At 46.7% G+C, this 21,062-nt stretch overlaps 1 protein-coding gene across 2 annotated transcripts; it reads left to right on the top strand.

Moving 5' to 3' along the window:
- The first annotated feature begins 7,303 nt into the window (after positions 1-7,303).
- Positions 7,304-12,320, top strand: LOC123351410 (interferon-inducible GTPase 5-like). 2 transcript variants are annotated; one of them, XM_044990731.1, is made up of 2 exons: positions 7,304-7,924; positions 9,584-12,320. In XM_044990731.1, exon 2 carries the CDS (start codon positions 9,645-9,647, stop codon positions 10,788-10,790), a length of 1,146 nt encoding a protein of 381 aa, XP_044846666.1. In that variant the 5' UTR covers positions 7,304-7,924; positions 9,584-9,644; the 3' UTR covers positions 10,791-12,320. The 2 variants fall into 2 exon arrangements, with proteins under 2 accessions (XP_044846666.1, XP_044846665.1); XM_044990730.1 differs by having other exon boundaries at positions 9,548-12,320.
- Positions 12,321-21,062: the final 8,742 nt, after the last annotated feature.

Raw genomic sequence — 21,062 nt, 5'->3', positions numbered from 1 at the left:
CCCCAAGCCCTTAAACCCCCTTTCCTGGGGACGCGTAAGAATAATCTCCTCACCAATTGGTTACAAAGTGATCAAAGACCCAAACCCCTGGGTCTTTGGACAATGGAAAAATCAGTCAGGTTCTTAAAAGAAGGATTTTATTAAAAAGAAAAAGGTAAAAGAATCACCTCTGTAAAGTTAGGCTGGTAGTTAACCTTACAGAGTAGCAGAAGATTCAAAGAGCCCAGAGGAACCCCCTCTAGCCTTAGTTTCAAAGTTACAACGAAACAGGGATACACCTCCCTCTAAAAAATTCACAAGTTGAGAAAACAAAGATAAACTAACCCGCCTTGCCTGGCTGTTACTTACAAGTTTGAAATATGAGAGACTTGTGCAGGAAGATTTGGAGAACATGGATTGATGTCCAGTCCCTTTTAATCCCAAGAGCGAACAGCCACAGAAACAAAGAACCCAAAACAAACCCTCTTCCCCCCCTCCGCCCCCCGATTTTAAAGTATCTTTTGTCCCCACTGGTTTCTTTGGCCAGGTGCCAACCAGGTTACTTGAGCTTCTTAACCCCTTATAGGTAAGGAGGAATTTAGGCTACCCCTATGGTTATGACAAGGAAGATGAAAGTCTCAAGGAAGAACATCCAACTGGAGCAGAGGGAAATGATCCCATAGTTGGAACCCTCCTTCCAGATAAGGATACCTCTCCAGGGGAGGGAAGTCAGGCTGTTAGGAAGAGACAGGTGTTAGTAATGGGAGATTTGATCATTAGAAGCATAGAGAGCTGGGTATGCAATAACCGGGAGAACCACATGGTGACTTGCCTGCCAGGTGCAAAGGTTGCAGATCTCTCAAGACAGACTGGGGAGGAGCCGGTGGTCGAGGTACATGTAGGTATCAATAAGGATATTGATGTAGCAGGCATCACAGAAACTTGGTGAAATGATGATCATCAATGGGACACAGTAATACCAGGGTACAAAATACACCACTACCTCGATATAATGTGACCTGATATAACATGAATTTGGATATAACGCGGTAAAGCAGTGCTTGGGAGGGCTGTGCTGCGCACTCCGGCGGATCAAAGCAAGTTCAATATAACGCGGTTTCACCTATAACGTGGTAAGATTTTTTGGCTCCCGAGGACAGCGTTATATCAAGGTAGAGGTGTATATCAAAAGGATAGAACAGGTCATGCCGCTGGTGAAGTGGCGCTATATGTGAAAGTGTAGAATAAAATGAAGTAAAAATCTTAAATGAACCAATTTGTACCATAGAATCTCTAAGGATAGTAATTCCACAGTCTAATAATAAAAATATAGTGGTAGGGAGATATTACCGACCACCTGGCTAGGATGATGATGATAGTGACTGAAATGCTCATGGAAATTAGAGAGGCTATCAAAATAAAAAACTCAATAATAACAAAAACCAAAAACTCAATTTCAACCATCCCCATATTGACAGGGTACATGTCACCTCACGACAGGATGCAAAGATAAGTTTCTTGGCACTGTAAATGGCTGCTTCTTGGAGCAGCTAGTCCTGGAACCCACCAGTGGAGAGGCAATTCTTGATTTGGTCCTGAGTGGAGCACAGGATCTGGTTCACAGGGTGAATATAACTTAACCGCTTGGTAATAGTGACCACAATATTATTAAATTTAACATCCTGGGGCGGGGAAAACACCACAGCAGTCCAACATTAGCATTTAATTTCAGAAAGGGGAACTATGCAAAATGCAGAAGTTAGTTAAACTTGAAATCGAAGGGTACAGTGCAAAAAGTGAAATCCCTGTAAGCTGCATGGAAACTGTTTAAAGACACCCAGAGATGAAAGTGGGCCAGTATGCCACTGATACTAGCCTGTACACACCCAATGTTAAATACCTTCCTGCTGTTTCACATCTGATACTCCTTGATGAAACACAGGAGCCTTGTCTTGTAACAGGCTTAACCAAAGTGATACAAGCTACGAAAGTGAAATCTTGGAAGCATGTTGCTGTTTTCATAATGTAAGAAAATTAATACTGTAATGTTAAATAATAATAAATAGTGTGTAATGAGTGTCATTAAAACAAATTTTATATTTCCAAGATCACTGCTTTTATAATTTATGCTCAGGTAAGGGAGAAAATCCCTGGAAATATTCATTTTTAGGAGGGGGTTTGAGAAACTTGACATTTTAGTGAAAGGAGTTTGCAGGTTTTTAATGTTTGGGAACCACTGCTTTGTATCCTATCCCTACCCTCCAGTGTATTTACCTCTCCTCCCAGTTTAGTGTCATCTGCAAACTTGCTGAGGGTGCAGCCCACGCCATCCTCCAGATCATTAATGAAGATGTTGAACAAAACTGGCACCAGGACGGACTCCTGGGGGCTGCCAACTAGACATTGAGCCATTGTTTGCTACCCGTTGAGCCAGATGATCTAGCCAGCTTTCTGTTCACTTTATAGTCCATTCATCCAATCCATACTTTTGTAATTTGCTGGTAAGAATACTGTGGGAAACCGTATCAAAAGCTTTACATCTGCACTTCCATATGCTCACATCATCCCTTATAGAACAACTTGAAGTGCTAGCCATCATCTTCATCATCACCATCATCTTCCCCATCATCACCAGTGGCCATCTTTTATACGATGTTATGCCGGCGCTGTTATGTTTGATGCATATTCAGAAGGGGATTTTCCCCTTTTCCTTATTTGTATTTCCTCACTTTACCAAGGTTGGAATGTCTTTTTCCTATAGGTTAGTATATCATTGATCTCAGTTCGCTACCAGGGCCCTTTTGTCATTAGGTATCACATTTGTTATTTCTGTCCTAACCAACTATTTTGGGTTTTTCCAAGTTGTAGGGAGGTACCTGTTAAGTTTAAAAGGGTATGAACTTAGGAAAGCCCCTCTGCCAACCTACTTTAACACACCACATGTGGACCTTATGCTTTAGCTCTTCACCATCTGTCTAGTGAAATGTCCCAGACATATGTGAGCCAACTTTGCTAGCTGGGTGAAAGGTCCCAGACATATGTATGCTAACTTTGTCTTAGCTCAACATATAGGATATGGCCTGTAAATCCCATGTATTACAGCCAAAATATACTCTAATATAAATCTATTGTAACCTATTATAATAAAACAAATAATCAACACCATAAGGAAATAAGAAGTCCATAAGAAAAGATACACATAGGCAAGCAAGCAGGTTAGCCCTATGGGGTACACCCATATCCATAGAGCCGGTTATGCTGGGAGTCATTAGGAAAGGGATAGATAATAAGACAGAAAATATCATGTTGCCTCTATATAAAGCCATGGTACACCCATATCTTGAACACTGCATGCAGATTTAGTCACCCCATCTTAAAAAAGATATACTGGACTTGGAAAAAGTTCAGAAAAGGGCAACAAAAATGATTAGGGGTATGGAACTGCTTCCATATGAGGAGAGATTAACAAGGCTGGGACTTTTCAGCTTGGAAAAGAGACGACTAAGGGTGGATACGATAGAGGTCTATAAAATCATGACTTGTGTGGAGAGAGTGAATAAGGAAGTGTTATTTACTCCTTCCCATAACATGAGAACTAGGGGTCACCAAATGAAATTAATAGGCAGCAGGTTTAAAACAAACAACAGGAAGTATTATTTCACATACCACACAGACAACCTGTGGAACTGCTTGCCAGGGGATATTGTGAAGGCCAAGGCTATAACAGGGTTCAAAACGAACAAGATAAGTTCATGGAGGACAGGTCCATCAATGGCTATTAGCCAGGCTGGGCAGGGATGGTGCCCCCAGCCTCTGTTTGCCAGAAGCTGGGAATGGGTGACAGGGACTGGATCACTTGATGATTCCCTGTTCTATTCATTCCCTCTGGGGCACCTGGCACTGGCCACTGTCAGCAGACAGGATACTAGGCTGGATGGACCTTTGCTCTGACCTCTCATGGCCGTTTTTTGCTCTGTTCTGTGTCTTGGTAAATAAACTTTAACGTATTTTCGCTATAAATGCGTCTAGGTTCTGGGTGTTCAGTGGAGCTGTGAGCTGAGGTGGAACTGGTAAGCAGGGGTGTTGCTGCTGCTTTTGGAAGCAGCAGATCTCAGAATCCTGCAAACATTCGGTGGACCCAGAGACAGATGTTCCAGGGGGACATTCAGAAGGCTTAGGGATTGGGATGTGCCTATTGCTAACCTGTAAATAACAGCAGGGCCTGCGAGGCCTAAAGGGGAGGGCTTATGTTGCCCACGGATGGAGGAGTTGGGGAGCTGATCACTGGCAGGAATAGACAAGGCTCCCTCATGCTGACTCACAGCCCTGGACATAGGCGCCGACTCCGTGGGTGCCCTGGGGCTGGACTCCCATTCGAGTCACTGGAGGAGACTCAGCATTTATTTCACAAGACATATGACATAATATCATGGCTTATTCAGGAGAAGCTTATATTAGAACTCCCTGTTGCTGACGTTTATCTACAAGGAAGACACCAATTCATTCATACAACATAGACAATGATCTTGCTGAGCTCCCACTCCAGCACAGCACCCCCTATAACTGTGCTGGGATGCTGGGGCCAGCCCTGAGGGTGGCCATTTCAGATTTTGGTGTGGGGGGGAGGGGTCAACTTTAACCATGATTCCCGGGGCTATTTTCTACAGCTTCAATAGTCCACAGTCACTTAAAACTAGCCCCCAGTAGCCCAATCTATTTATGTAAATACATTTTTTATTAACACTATGGTCTACTCCTTTAAAAAGAATTAAATGATGGATGTTAGCAGCATAGATCTATAACAAACAGTTTTATGGTAGCCAAATTGTTCAGATTGGCTTAGGGTTATGTACACTGAAGGGTTTATACAAATAGTTATGATAAATACAAAAGATTAAGTTGTTGCAAGGAATTGAGAGAGTAAATATCATCGCCAGGAAATTCACTGAGGATATTCAAGTTTGTGAGACTCTTCCCCCTTCAGAAATGTTCAATAATAAGTACAATAAGAATATTTATCAGTTGGAAGAAGAGATGCAGCAGAAAGCTACAAAATGGCTGCTTGAGGGCAGCAGCTCCTCAAAAGGTATCTGGGAAAAGGTCCCAGAAAAGTGCATCTTCACTCTGGGGAGATCTGGTATAATCCTGGCATTCACAGAGGAATCGGTGTTTCTGTGTCACAGCCTATGGGCCTGACTGAAAGCCCATTGTTGGCACAGGAATAACTCTCCCAGACACTTGGGATTAAATGGTAGAACAGATGTTGGCAACCTTTGAGAAACAGTGGGCCGAGTCTTCATTTAGTCACCCTAATTTAAGGTTTCGCGTGCCGGTCATACATTTTAATGCTTTTAGAAGGTTTAACTTTCTATAAGTCTATATTATATAACTAAACTATTGTATGTAAAGTAAACAAAGTTTTCAAAATGTTTAAGAAGCTTCATTTAAAATTAAATTAAAATGCTGATCTTACGCTGCCAGCCTGCTCAGCTCACTGCCAGCCTGGGGTTCTGTTCACCTAGACCGGCAGCAGGCTGAGCAGGGCCTGCGGCTGGGACCCCAGACCTAGCAAGGCGGTTTCAGGAGTCAGGGCAGTGGGCTGGGGTGGGGGGGTTCAGGGATGAGGTCTGGGGTGGCGGGGGGTGTAGGGCAGAAGGCTAGGTGTGTGTGGGGGGTCAAGGGTCAGGGCAGAATGCTGAGTGTGGGGGGGTGCAGGGCAGAAGGCTGGGGGTGTGAGGAGGTTCAAGGGTCAGGGCAGAGGGTTGTGGGGCGTGGGGGGTGTAGGACAGAAGACAGTGTAGGGGGGGGATCAGGGCAGAGGGCTGGGGGTTTGGGGGGTGCAGGGAAGAGGGCTGGGGTGCTCAGCCCCTAGGGGTGCTCCCAGCCCCCTGTCCTGAGCGGCTCAGGGCAGGGGGCTGGAAGGGATGTGCCCTGTTCCACCCCCTTCCCCAAGGCCCCATCCCCACCTCTCTCTGCATCCTGCATGGAGCTGCCTGCAGGCTGCTGCTCTTCCCATCAGCTGATCGGTGCAGGGATGGAGAGGGGGCAGGGCAGGAAAGCACCGCGCGGGGGGAAGAAGCGGGGGAGGGGGAAGCTTGGCTGCCGCAGAACCAAGCTTCTGCCTCCTGCCCCCACCGGGGAGAGCGGTGGGGGGGCTTAGGGCCAGGACTGCAGCAGGCGGCCGCGTGCAGCTCACCATCGGCTCGCGTGTCGTGTTTGCCACATGTGCCGCAGGTTGCCGACCCCTGTGGTAGAATAAAAGGCCACACTGAGGCACTGCCATTCACTGCAAAAAGAGCGAGTTGGAAAACATGGGAAAGTTTCAGTGTCATTTAAACACTATTTGTGGGGCGACAGCACGTGCGTTTCTTCCCAGCAGGGAGAGTGTTGCCGGCCCAGAGGGCCCAAGGGGGCAACAGCGGGGTTCGCTGGCCGGTGTGCGTCGCACTAATTAACATACCAGGGTGGAGAAGCAAACCAAGTTTATTTGAGCCCAAATAAGGTGCAAGGGAGAAATAGCAATCTCAAATCCTGCACACCCGCACGCAGGCGGGGTCCCAGCATTTATACCCCCTTTGTTTTTCTTTATCTGTACTTTCCTACTGTGTGGGCATTTTCTCACGCATATAACCTTGATTACAGCATCTGCTTTCCGCCTATTTTATCTAGTATTGGCTGCATCTAGTACCAACCGGCCCTGCAGCTGCCAGTAGTCAGCACATAGCACAAGAGGTTACAAAAGTTTAGTAAGGCTAACAGAAGTGCTTCACATAGAGGTACTTTGGTTCACATAGGCCCAGAGCCATCCTCCCGAGTTACCTAGATTTATGCCTAGTGACACCAACAACAGGTTCCAGGTGTCATTCTGCAGCACTGCTCCTGCAGCATGAAACCCCCGAAGTGGGGCTGGCTGTGGGGATATTTAACCCCTGAATGTGCCTGGGGCAGCACCCCCCTGCCCTGCCTGAGCAGCCCCGTGTCTACTGGTGTCCCAAGGGGCTGCTCCTGCCTTTGTAACATGTCGCCATGCGAAGGGGAGGGGCAGATCATGATGAAATCTGCAGCAGGCATCTCTTGACCTAAGCCCAGAGCTGCTTCTCCCTGAGCCTGTTTGTGCCAGGAATGAATCTGAAAAAGTGCTGCAGAAGCTCCCAGCCCTGCTATTGGCTCTGCGAGATACAGTTATGCATTGCTATTGCCTGAGCAGAGAATAGCCAGGGAGGGGAGGGAGCAACTTGGGAGAGGAGCCAGCAACATTGCTCCAGGCAGGGGAGGGGAAGAGAGAGTCCTTCCTTAGTGAGCAACATTACTTCAGCTGGTGCTAAGAAACTTGGAGCAGCAAGAGATCTCCCCTGGATCCCTTAAATGGCACCCCTGCTGGTAGCCAGGACTCCGGGGTTCTCTCCCTGGCTCTGGGAGGAAAGTGGGGTCTCATGGGATAGAGCACATGAGGACAGACCTTGCAATTTTAGTGCACCTCAGTGAAATGCTTATGTTTTTCCTGGAGATCGCTGTACACTGACTGGGCCCAGTCCTGTTTATTTTATGAGAGCTGATTTGATTAAACTCCAAGTTGTTGCAGGAAAATCTTTTCAGAGGACTTTACAACAACAATCCAGCCAAACTCGCTTTTCTCAGAACCTGACTGTGCCCAAGGTCAGTCAGGCATTTGTCAAACTATTTTTAACATTCAAGAATCTGGCTTTGCGTTGGTGCCATCTGGCTGCTGTAACTAGGGAATGCGCATTCAGAATTGTGGTCTGGACTCTGATACGTGATAATTTGCAAGTGACATTTGTGCTTTCACTTCCATTCTGACTCAGAGAGAAAGCCACAGACGGCAGAGACAGAAAGAAGGCGACAGAAAACCAACATTGTGTTCATTTGCTTTACTTCTCCATGTAGCTCAGACTAACAGAGGCATTTAAGACTGGGAGACTGGAAGGTAAGACACTCTTCTCTCGTTTGTGCCTTTTTAAATTATTATGTTACTATATTTAATCACCTGCTGTTATTTGCTTAAAAGCTGAAGGCTTGTTTAAAATGGCTGCGTGGCGCTTAAACATGGCTGCCCAGTGTGAACGCACATTATGGATTTCACAGCTCTGAAGCCTGCTCTTGAATACACAGCCGTGCCTGCTGCTGAATCTTCCATCTAGCTATAGATTTTGTCAGAATAACCATACATGCAGAGCTGGGTGTGTGCGTTGTGTGAGTATAATATTCCTGTGTGCACTAGGGGTAAAATTTTAAAAAACATCAGAATGATTTAACTTTAGGGTTGCCAACTCTGACTGAAGCTATTCCCAGAGATTTTTCTCCCCAACATGACATAATGTCATTTTCTTAAAATATCCTATTAAAACCTCTCAGACTGCTATCATTAGTTATCAGGAGAGCAATGCCAATTCAGGGAGATTCCAGGCCAATCCCAGAGGGCTGGCAACCTTATTTAACTTAGGGCCAGAACTTCAGTGGTTTTCAAAGTGGGGTACCCCCTGATGAGAGCTCACGTATGTCAGAAAAATCGTGTAATGGTGAACAGCATATTTTGTTTAGTAAGGCTTGGCAATCTAATCACAAATATATTATGACCCTATCTCCGCTGGAGGTATGCATAAACTACATTATTTGGAAAGGGGTTCACCGCCTAAAAACGTTGAAAACCAACATTCTAAGGTATTCAGGTTCAAGAGTGTCATGTTGCACAATTCTTTCCATTCTAATTTCCTCTTTTCAGACCTTTGTGACATTCTGAACCATTGAATTTTGGGGGTGCAGAAAATGATCCATGTTTAGTTATCCCAGTGAGTGACAGTTTATATTTTTAAGGCCAAATCCCTTCAGCTGTTTTTGAATTATAAAAACACTTTTCCTACTTCGTAAAAAATATTGTCAGCCATGGATTATTTTTTTTAGCATAGAATATTTTGTTTTAAAAAAAAGAAACTTTAAACTGTGGTACAGGCAGATAATGACTCATTGCTAGATTTGGGGGCATAGGGAAGAACTAGAATTAAGAAAGCTGTGATTTTTTGAAAAAAATGCCTTAAATTCTTACGTTCACAAAGGCCTCTTTAAATAGTTCTGGTTGAATAAAGGACCCTTAGACGAGGCATAAATGTAATACAAAACCTTATAGCAAGTAGCCTCTCTATAAAATAATGTCACACACAACATTAGTCAATATATTTCAGTACAACAAATTTTCATCAAAAACTGGCCATTTTTCTAAAATGAAAATTTGTATATATTTTTGAAATGTTTTGGATTTTTTCAATGAATCTGGCAAACAAGAAACTGGGAGGGGGGAAATTGTTGAATTTTTAATGTTACCATTTCTCTTCTGCTGACTACCATTTTTCTGGGACAAATTGTAAAAAGGGGGAGGCAACAAAAGGACCAAAAACTGAAAAAAACAAAAACAGCTCTAAACTGGTAATTTCCTGTAAACATTTTCTGAAATAAGTTACTTCCACGCTTTCAATGATGCCTCCTTAATTATCAGTAAACAAAGTCTGTGTTAATAACAAGTAATAATAATATATACTCTCTATTACACATACAGGAACTATTACTGAGATACGGTTTTCTGTTGAAATAGAAAAAATGCCATTGATATAGAAATATTTAAGGCTACTGTGAGAGCTGGAAGGCCAACAGATATGGCTTCTGCTGTGAGGAAAGCCTTGACATTTTCAGAAAATGCTGAGCTCAACATTGCTGTCATCGGGGAGAACGGCTCTGGGAGATCATCCTTCATCAATGCCATCCGTGACCTGGATGATGAAGATGAGAATGCTGCAAAGACCGGAGTTCTAGAAATGACAAGAAAGCCAATTCCGTATCCATTTCCTACACACCCTAATGTGACCATATGGGAACTGCCGTCAATTGGGAGTCCAAGGTTTCAGGCAGGAAGCTTCCTCCAGCAGGTGAATTTCAGCTGCTATGACATCATCATCATCATCACCTCACAACAGTTCAGATTCAACCACATCTGCCTGGCCAGGGAGATCCAGAGGATGAGAAAGAAGTGCTATTTTGTGCGCTCCAAAGTGGATGTGGATTTGTACTCTGCTGCACAACGCCGGCCATCCAGCTACAATGAAGAGAAGATCTTGCAGGAGATCAGAGAATACTGCTGCAAATGTCTGCAGGAGGAAGGGCTGGGGAACCCACAAGTTTTCCTCATCTCCACCTGGTATTTAGGCAAGTATGATTTTCACCTCCTGCAGGAGACTTTGGCGGAAGAGCTCTCCAGTGACAAAAATCACTCTCTTGTTCTTGCCCTGTCCAACTACTCTGACCAAATCATACAAAAGAAGAAAGAAGCCCTGGAGGAGGGGATTTGGCGGGTAGCCGCTGCATCATGTGTTGGAGCCCTTGTTCCTATTCCAGGTGTCTCTGCTGCTTGCAATATTGTTGTCTTAGTAAAATACCTCAGGATTTACAGCAAGAACTTTGGGCTGGATAGAGACTCCTTCACCAGACTCTCAAAACGGTCACACAAACCCAGGGAGGAACTGGAAAGAGCTATTATAAAAACACGAGTGGCTGAAGAGATAACCCAGGCTTTTGTAATCACATTACTGGCCACTTTTGCTTTAGCGATAGGTTCTTCTGCCTTTCAGTGGGTACCTGTGATTGGTTCTGTCGTATGTGCTGGGATTTCTTATAAAACTTCCTACGCAGCATTGCAGTCATTTTTGGAATATGCTGCCGAAGATGCTAAAAATGTGCGGAGAACGGCTTGGGAACTTGAGGTTCTAGCTACAGAAGGAGAAGACTCATCAAAGAAAGTCAATTAGCCAGAAACTTCACTTTCCATTTCCCAGATTCAGCTAACTAGCTGGCCTTGGTTTGTTTGGTTCTTATCTTTAGGAAAGGCAGGAAATACCCAGAAATAAAGTGGTGTCAAAAATATCAGTAGGACACATGAGGGATAGCAGAACTTACATATACAGGGACAGAAATATAAAGGCAGCCAAACCAGCCCCTATAACACTGAATATTGAACTGGGCATTCAAACCACCTGGGGATCTGGGGCCATGCCCACAGCTGCCCCTGGCCTGGGGATAGAATCAGGGACCTGGTATGGGGCGTGAGAGGGTGTGGGTATTTCAGGGAGTCCCTGACATAGAGAGGTCCGAGATGTCACCCAGAGAGCCTGTGGGGGGGGGAAATGAAGGGGTACGAGGTGCCATTGGTGTTTACAATATTGCTGTGCCAATAGGAGCAATGAAACTTTTTATTGTATTGCAACTTCCAGTGAATTTCTCTGGTTAATATTAGAACCATATTCATAGACATGCTGTTGCTCGCTTGCTCATTACCAATATTGATACATGGATTCTGCTTGTATATGTTTTGTAATGACTTTCAAATGCCTGATTTACTAATCTATATCTACATGTACTAATCTGTACATGTTTAGCCTGTCATCTTGTCAGACTTTGAAATACAGGTGTATCATATACGGCAGGCTTGATTCTTCAGCTGTCTTGTACTATATGTGCGCATCATTACTGGTATATAATCATGTAAACCACACAAATTGTACCAACTCTGTGTTCTGCATGCTGGTGCAAATGAGGAGTAACCCTATGGATGTCAGTCGGCCTGTTTCAGTCACACTGAAAGAGGATTAAAGCCCCGTCTACACTATAGGGTGCTACAGTGGCACAGCTATGGTGCTGCAGTAAAACGACTTTACTCAGGAATGAGAGCATCCACACGGGGATTTAACACACTTTATCTTATGCACGGGGACTTCACTCATTTAGTTGATTTTCATTAACTTTTCTGAGTGTTATCCACAACCTCCACCATTCAGTACAGCACTACCTAACACAGTGAATGCAGCTGCATGGGCAATCTTAACTCTCTATATCCTGGTTTTCAGAGGTTTGAACTCAGCTGAACTTGATGTTCTGGAAGCTCATAAGATAACACAAACTTAAGGTAACCCAGGGTAAGGCAGATTTTTGTCAGTGAATTCTTAGTTTGTTAGTTTAAGAAAGCAAACTGGTTATTGCCTCGCATGTTCTAGAGAGCATTTTATACTCAGGCCTGACAGAATTCAATTTTTATTTTTGTATAATTTAGCTTGGCAATACCAATGTTTATTTTTAAGCTTTTTTGTTTTTCATTTTTATCTATTTACATTTTCACAATTGTGGGAAGTTATGGTGGGTCAAACAATCGGGGGCAGACATGAGTTCCGTGGTACGCCCACATCTTGGATACTGTGTACAGATGTGGTCTCCTCATCTCGAAAAAGATACACTGGCACTAGAAAAGGTTCAGAGAAGGGCAACTAAAATGATTAGGGGTTTGGAATGGGTCCCATATGAGGAGAGATTAAAGAGGCTGGGACTTTTCAGCTTAGAAAAGAGGAGACTAAGGGGGGATATGATAGAGGTCTATAAAATCCTGAGTGGTGTGGAGAAAGTGAATAAGGAAAAGTTATTTACTTGTTCCCATAATACAAGAACTAGGGGTCACCAAATGAAATTAATGGGCAGCAGGTTTAAAACAAATAAAAGGAAGTTCTTCTTCACGCAGCGCACAGTCACCCTGTGGAACTCCTTACCTGAGGAGGTTGTGAAGGCTAGGACTATAACAGCGTTTAAAAGAGAACTGGATAAATTCATGGTGGTTAAGTCCATAAATGGCTATTAGCCAGGATGGGTAAGAATGGTGTCCCTAGCCTCTGTTTGTCAGAGGATGGAGATGGATAGCAGGAGAGAGATCACTTGATCATTGCCTGTTAGGTTCACTCCCTCTAGGGCACCTGGCATTGGCCACTGTCGGCAGACAGATACTGGGCTAGATGGACCTTTGGTCTGACCCGGTACGGACGTTCTTATGTTCTTATGAGTTATGACAGAAACTCTTGAGATTCAAAACCCAAATTGTCAACATCGCTTGTCAAAATATACTAAATAAATATCCTGGAATCAAACTCTTTAAATTTCAGTTTATTATCAGTAGAAATATTTTTCCTTGGTTTGTGTATGGACACTGAAATGGACATTAATCCTGATAAAAATTGAATCCTTATAAGCCAGGCCCCTGAGCTCCCAGCCAGGGAGGCAGCGCTCTGGGGGACGTGGCTGCATGCTCCTCCGGGGCAGCATGTCTGGCTCCACGCTGCTGCCAGACACGCTGCTCTGAGTGGCATGGTAAGGGGGCTGGGGGATTGAATAAGGGGCAGGGAGTCTCAGGGGACGGTCAGGGAGCAGGGGGCAGTTGGCTGGGGTGGGGGTCAGGAGACGGGGAATGGGTTGAACAGGCGTGGGAGTCTTGGGGGTCTGTCAGGGGGCGGGGGCGTGGATAGGGGGTGGGGCAGTCAGGGCACAGGGACCGGGGAGGTTGGATAGGGGTTGGGGTTCTGGGGGGGCAGTTAGGGTTGGGGGTCTCAGACAAGGAGCAGTGGGGCTTAGCTAGGATGTGGGGTCCCAGGGAGATGTTTGGGTTGGGTCAGGGGACAAGGAGCAAGGGGGGATAGATCGGTCGGTGATTCTGAGGGGGGCGGGAAGTGGGTGGGGGTTGGAGGGGGGTGAGGCCAGGCTGTTTGCAGAGGCCCAGCCTTCCCTACCCAGCCCTCCATACAATTTTGCAAACCCAATGTGGCCCGTGGGCCAAAAAGTTTGCCCACCCCTGTTCTAAGCCAAATGAGTCTGGTATAGTTATAGTGATACAATGCTCCAGTTTGGATGCTGTTATATGGATGTAACTACATGGGGAAGTTATTTTTGTATATTTTTAGTTTTTTCAGCATAAATTATCGTGTCCACACACAAATGATTTTTTTTTTTACTTTAGAAGTGAGTCTGGTTTGGAATAAATTATGTCCCTGTTAGTTTCATGTGGCTGCATCCCCATTTCAAATTAACTGGGGCGGGGGAGACAGTGATGGGATCTCCCTATGAACTGGGAGGCAGCAGGACAGGAGCGGGGGACCTACTGAAACTCAGGGCTGGGGGATCTAGGAGGTGCCTGCTCTAGACTAGGACAGGGCATCCTATTCCTGGGCAGCTGATGTCTGGTGTGTTGATATCTCCTACCCCCTGCTCAAGTGGCCGTGCTCATGACCTCTTTCTTTTCTTTTAGTTTATAATAAAACCTTTAGTTCTTAGATACTAAAGGATTGGTTGGCAGTGTTGTATTTTGGGTAAGATCGAAACTCCTATTGATCTGGGAATGTGACTGGCCCTTTGGGAACCAGAAGAACATTTTGTACAGTGAGTAGAGTTTTAAATAACTTCTCACTTTGTTTGACCTATTTGCTGATTTGGAGCCAGAGACTGGAATACAATTAGGGGGCTGTGTGATTTCATTTTTTCAGCTTCTCAATAACCAATCTTGGGGATCAGGAGCACTGGTTGGGGAGTTTAACTTAATTGCTAACCATCAGTTCTGGGAGAATCTTCTCTCCTTTCTGCAGCCCACACTGACCTGGGCATTTTCAGTGTGGGCTGCCATGGGCACTTCAGGTCACATGGGTCATCAGACTCAGACCTGGAGAGTCCAACAGTATCTCACAATCCCCTGGGGTTCTACTTCTCAGCCTTTCAGTCCCAAAATATCCCCCTTGCTTCCCAGAGACCAGATGCTGGATGAATGGGAAGAAGATACCCTGGTCCTTAGGCCAGTCACCATATAGGTTATGCCACTGGAGCACCGCCTGGATCTGTCCTTGGAAAAGCTATTTGGGGACAGCCCTGGGGCCCAGCCCCCTTCAGAACCAGCTTCAGAACAAGGGCCTGTTAATATGGTAGTTGCAGTTCCTGTTAAAGTGGCATTTGTTGTTAAAGGAAGCAGAATCAGCCTTGAAGACAAACATGCACAGCAGTCTACCAACCCACAGTCTATCAGGCACTCTGAGCCCTGTCAAACTTGTACCAGCAGTGGTGCCGCTTAGGGCACCACTTTCAGCTGATAATGGGCTCACAGCAGTGTTGCAAAATATACAGCCTTGGATTCCTAAGCCAGGCTCTTCTTAGCCAGATCATGGCAAAGGGAGAGAGCCAGGACAGAGGCAAGATAAGGCAGGGAAGGAAAAGGGCACATCGGGAAAGGGGGAGGGGGAGATGAAGCCTCACATCCAAGGAGATATCCAGGTGTTAGCTGCAGCCGGTGAAGGTAGGGTGACCAGATGTCCCAATTTTATAGGGACAGTCCCGGTATCTGGGGCTTTGTCTTATATTGGCGTTTATTACTCCTCACCCTGTCCCGATTTTTCACACTTGCTATTTGGTCACCCTAGGTGAAGGTAGCATCCGGGTCCCTCTCTCTAGCCCGCTCAGTCAGGGCATCTCTCAGGATTGGGGTGAAGAAGGTCCAGGGCTCCAAGAGACAAGTTAAATTCAGTCAAGACAAGTGCAAAGTTTGACACTTGGGAAGGAAAACTCCCATGCACAGTTACAAGCTGGAGAATAACTGGCCAGGCGGATGTATCACTTAAAAGGATCTGGGGTTAGATCACAAATTGACTGTGGGCCAGCAATGTGATGCAGTTGTGAAAAAGGCCGTTATCATGTGTGGTGTATTGTTGTACATTGTGTGATTATTATTGTAGGTTGGACACGGGGGGGGGGTCATTATCCTGCTCTGCTCGGCACTGGGGAGGCCTCAGCTGGAGAAGTGGGTCCAGTTCTGGGCACCGCGCTCTAGGAGAGATGGGGAGAAACTGGAGAGAGTCCTGAGGAGATCAACAGAAATGATCAAAGGTTTAGAAAACCTCTGAGGACAGGTTAAAAAACTGGGCATGTTTAGTCTGGAGAAAAGACAGAGGGGGGACAGCCTGCAAATACGTTGAGGGCTGGGGGACCCTCCCTTTCAAACTCCAGGAAGTGTGGGGTAGGGGGCAGGGCTTACAATGATACATTTTCCCTCCAAAAGGGAGAATTGCTTGTCGTTGAGGTTGTGTTTAAGGGGGAAAGGGGGCTGCAGTGACACACAAGCCTTGGTATGGTGACACACCTGTGTGTTTGCACCCCCCCGCCTCCACTTTACAGGCAAAGCGAGGGGGTTGTTGTTGCACAGTCAGTGTTCTTAACACACCAGCCAAGGGTGTTGGGGGTAGACTCAGATAGGCACTGTACCAGTTGTGTTGACGCAGCTCTCTGTCTACACTTTTGTGTGACACAACACAATCATTGTCTTGTAGGGCCTGAGTGTGTATATGCCTGTGACACTACACAAGGACTGTGTTACATGCTTGCATGTCTACTCACTTGGGGGGCCGAACACAACCATTGTGTTAACACTGCTGTGCGTCTACGCCTTTGTTTGCATGGGCACGTGGCACCCCACCTTGTAGCAAAGAGATTAACAGATTTATTTGAGCATAAGCTTTTGTGGGCTATTGATGAAGTGGTTTTTACCCACGAAAGCTTATGCTCAAATAAATCTGTTAGTCTCTAAGGTTCCACAAGGGCTCCTGTTCTTTATACCAGTGAGTGTCTGTCACCCCTTCTAGTGGCTGGATCCTGTAAAGTGGTTTAGGGAGCTGTGATGCCGCACGCACAGCTATACATGCGTCTCCTTTAATTAATTTAATTCCAGTGTTAAACACTCCTGTGTTTATTTCCTGCCCCTGCCCCGCCCTGCTCTCCCCAAGTCCAAGGTTCAATCCTGGTGCCTGGCATCTTTCCAACAACTGCTCTATGCAGGAAGCAGAGCTGCCCTGGCCTCCGCAGGCGTAGGGGGAGGGGGAAGCTGCTTTAACCCTTTACGGTCTCCACAAAACAATCTTTGTGCTTAAAAAAATCAGGTTTTTCAGCTGAATATTTTTCAGTTTTATGATAAAAACATTGGAATATTCTAATAAATACATACACACCCCCAGTAAACAAACCCCATTTTCCAACAGACTCTAGGGCCTGCGGGAGGGGTGGCATGGGAGATGGCTGTGAAGGCTGTGTCCTGAGAGAGAGAGAGAGAGAGTGTGTGTGTGTGTGTGTGTGTGTACGTGCGTGCACACTCTCCTGATTCCATTACTATGGGTCGCCCTCGATCCAAACAGCTACAGAATCAGGCTTCTGATGCCTCCACGACCCCCACTAGAATTAATCATGGGGAAATCAGTCCCGTCATCACGGACACCCACACATAATCCTTGCCACCGTCTCAGTAGAGCATGAGCTGGCCCAGACTGTGGACCTTCAGCAGGGAGCAGTTCAAATCTTTGCAACCAGGAAGGCACGGAATGCACCACTTTGATTATTCAAACAGATGAAAATGCCAGTGTTTACTATGCAGACAAGGAAAGTTCCATTTGCTGTTCAGGCGTTTGAAAGTGAAGTGTTACTTAACATTTTTGAATAAGACATTTTAAGTTGTTAGTTCTCCTTTACTGGGGTAGGTAGCAGAACCGTACCATGAGAGGAGTGGAACAGGAAGAACTCCTCTCTCTGCACCTCTCTGCTGGCTCCCCCTTCTCCAACTCCTTAAACGTCAGCTGCTTCTCTTTGCTCTGACGGGCCTTCACGGCCAATCCTCACCCGACCTTTCATCTTTCATTCACCAGGGCCGGCTCCAGGCACCAGCAAACAAAGAACGTGCTTGGGGCGGCACATCTGAAGGGGCGGCATTCCGGCCATTCCTGGGGCAGCACATTTCAAGGGCTGTTTTTTTGTTTGTTTGTTTGGGTTTTTTTTGCTTTGGCAGCTCTGGCCGACTTTTACTTCTTTCTTGTTTTTGGCTTCCGCGGCTTGGTGCTTGGGGCAGCAAAAAAGCTAGAGCTGGCACTGTCGTTCACACTCCCACCTCGGGTTGGCCCGTACTGCCAGCTGCCATCACCCACTCAGTACATTTCCAGATAAGACCCTCCATGATCCCCTTCCCCCACTCTCCTTCATGCTTGTGGGGATCTCCCTGTAAACATCCTGCTAGGCTACAATGACTCGTGATTTCCTTGCTCTCCCCTTCAGGGCCGGCTCTACCATTTTTGCCACCCCAAGCAAAAAAAAACAACAAAAAAAAACGCCCAAACTGCCGAAGCAAAATAATAATAAAAAAAAAGCCGCCCGGACTATGCCGCCCCAAGAATGGACGGAGTGCCGCCCCTTAGCATGTGCCGCCCCAGGCATGTGCTTCCTCTGCTGGTGCCTTGAGCCGGCCCTGCTCCCCTTTCTGTCCAGATGGCTCCAGCTGGCATCTCTTCTCTTAGACTGGATGGTCTTTGGGGCAAGGACTGGCTTTATTCTGTGTCCATACAGCGCCTGGCACAGTGAGGTCCGGGCCCAGCACTGGCATGCCTGGGTGCTACTGTAATACACCTAAAATATAGCAATAATGATGTACAGCGCCTGGTGCAGTCGGGATCCTGACCCATGATTAGAGCACCCTCGAGCTACCATAATACATCTAATAAATAAATAAATGATGCGAGGCCCAAACAGCCCCCTCCAGGGTTAGCTCAAGAGGCACCATTTCCTTCTGCCTTTGAGAGAGGCAGCCCAGAATCAACACCCCAAACACACCCAGACACCTGTAACCAGCAGCTAATGGCCCAGGGTGAAATCGCACACGTCTTGGGGTTAGGAAACAGTGACCCCTCGGGAGGGAGTCCATGAGCGTCTCACCAGGACTAGGGGACTGCCCCCATCAGCCCTTACTCCAGAGAGACTTAAAGCCACAGCAAGAAGCTGGGAGGCACAGACGTGTTCAACTGGTCAGCTAAGAGTGACAATTCCCTGGCCACCCACCGCGACCCACAAATGACACATCTAGCCAGGCCGGCTAGCCCCGCTGGGGCTGGACGAACCCCTGGCAGGGCAGGTCTGGGTTTGCTTGGTCCTGCTTTGGTACAGGGGGCTGGACGTGATGATTCCATCCAGCCCGACATGGCCATGATTCTCTGGAAACACCACAGAAAGGAGATCGGTGACCCCTAGCACCGCCTGGGGCTTTGAGGCCAGCCCTGACTGCCAGGGGAGAGTGCCCCTTAGTACTGGGTCACTAATTCTGTTTCCTGCAGCTCTCTCTGGTTTTTTTGGGAGCTCTCCTAGCCAAACACACTTGCAAGCTCACTTAGCTTGAGACCTGACCAGTTCGTGTCATGCTAACACAGCTCTCTGCATGGGACCCTTGTAGGACACGCATAAACCCTTTGGCAAGAGTGAAAGAGCATCCTCCCTGGAAATTTTGTGGTGTCACCATCAGATCTTAGGACATGTCTACACTACACACTTACTGCGCCACTTGGGAGGGGGAGTTGTGAAACCTCCCCTCTCCCCCAAGTGTAAACAGCTCTGTGTGGGCAGAGTCTCCCACCAACATAACTACCGCCTCTCCCGTTGGTTTAGAGGGTCTCCCCAGATGTGCTACAGGGGTGCAGTTGTGCCGATGTCCATTTCTAGCGCAGACCTGCCCCTAATCTCCCACCGTCTGTGATGTTCAGGATTCTTGGTTGGGGTCGACGTCCCGGCTCATTGGCTGGGGAGCCGGCAGTGCTGGAACTGAGCTGTTTGCTCGCTGCTTTCAAAGACAAACAGGAAAAAAACCCTGCCAGTTGCTTTCACTTTCCAGATTATTCACCCTGCTCAGTGGGAGAGAGGCCACAAGAATGATGGAAACCGAACACATATGATTCTGTGAGCTCTTTGCAGAGTTGGGACACCTGGGGCTCCTGGGAGGGAAGCCGGCAAGTGGCCTTTCTTGGCTTTGGGTCTTGTTTTTGCGGCAGCTGGTTGTTTGAAGGCCAGAGAGGCACTGTAGCAGTTCCTGACTAGCAGCCATTTTAGGTGTCCTGAACGCCACATACCGATGAATAATGGCACAGAGTTGGGCTCTGCTGTTAACGCTCCACACGGGCCATCGAGTTAGCCAGGGTGAGTCCACCCTTTTCAGGACCCCGGGCAGCATGTGGCCATGGGGGAGGGTCTCCGGTCTGACCGGGAAGACACGTTCTCTGGGAGAGGCACAAGCCCTCAGTTCCCAGCACAGAAACACCCCTCCCCCATTTTCTATTAGTAATAGAAAACAATCCCTTTTCTCTAGACCAGTGGTTCTTAACCAGGGGTACATGTCCCCTGGGGGGACATAGAGACCTCACAGTGGGTACATCAACTCAGCTAGATATTTGCCTAGTTTTACAACAGGCTACATAAAAAGCCCTGTTAAAGTCAGTACAAACTAAAATTTGATGCAGACCGTGACTTGTTTACACTGCTCTATATACTGTCCACTGAAAAGTAAGTACAATATTTATGTCCCAATTGATTTATTTTATAATTATAAATTATAACTACAAGAAAGGAAGCAATTTGTCAGTAACAGTACAGCTGTGACACTTTTGTATTTTTACGTCTGATTTTGTGAGCAAGTTGTTCTTAAGTGAGGTGAAACTTGGGGGTACACAAGACAAATCAGACTCCTGGAAGGCAGAGGTTCTCAAATTTTTGTACTAGTGACCCCTTTACATAACGAACCTCTGAGTGCGACCCCTCCTCCCCTTGTAAATTAAAAACACTTTTTAAACACATTATAAATGCTGGAGGCAAAGCAGGATTTGGGGTGGAGGCTGACAGCTCATGACCCCCCATGCAACCCCCTGAGGCATCCTGACCCCAATTTGAGAACCCCTGCTGAAAGGAGTATAGTAGTCTGGGAAGGGTGAGAGCCACTGCTCTAGAGGGCTGGTGCTTCATTTCGGTTTCCCTTGGGACGTCAGAGAGAACTGGATTCCTGCTACGGAATTGCATTCAATGTAATTTACACCCAGGGAAAGGGGTGTGAGCATCAGTGAGAAACCAGGTCTGCATTTGTTAAAGGCGTTTCCACAGCACCTGCCAAATACTTCTCACCCCTTTGCTTTCCTGGCTAGTAAATGACATAGGAGATGAGAGATCGGAACCGGCCCGGCGTTACGCCTGAGCGCTACCGGGGTGAGCCCGAGGGGAATCGCGCCCTGTGCCTCCATTCCTGACGTTCAGCAGATCCCCTGGGGCAGGAGCCAGCCCTTCAGAGACCGTCCTGCCTTCGCCATGACGAGAGTCAGTCTCGTTCGCTCACTTCACTCGATTGTGCTGTGGACTCTCTGCTGTAAGTATTCCAGCTCCGCTCGCCT

This window comes from Mauremys mutica, chromosome 17 (assembly GCF_020497125.1).
Source record: "Mauremys mutica isolate MM-2020 ecotype Southern chromosome 17, ASM2049712v1, whole genome shotgun sequence".
NCBI lineage: Eukaryota > Metazoa > Chordata > Testudines > Geoemydidae > Mauremys > Mauremys mutica.
The sequence above is the reverse complement of the archived record's forward strand: the minus strand, read 5'-3'. Positions and strand labels throughout refer to the sequence as shown.

What these genes read in the sequence shown, in the direction of transcription:
- LOC123351410 (XM_044990731.1), top strand. Translation starts at nt 9,645, where the DNA reads ATGGCTTCTGCTGTGAGGAAAGCCTTGACATTTTCAGAAAATGCTGAG.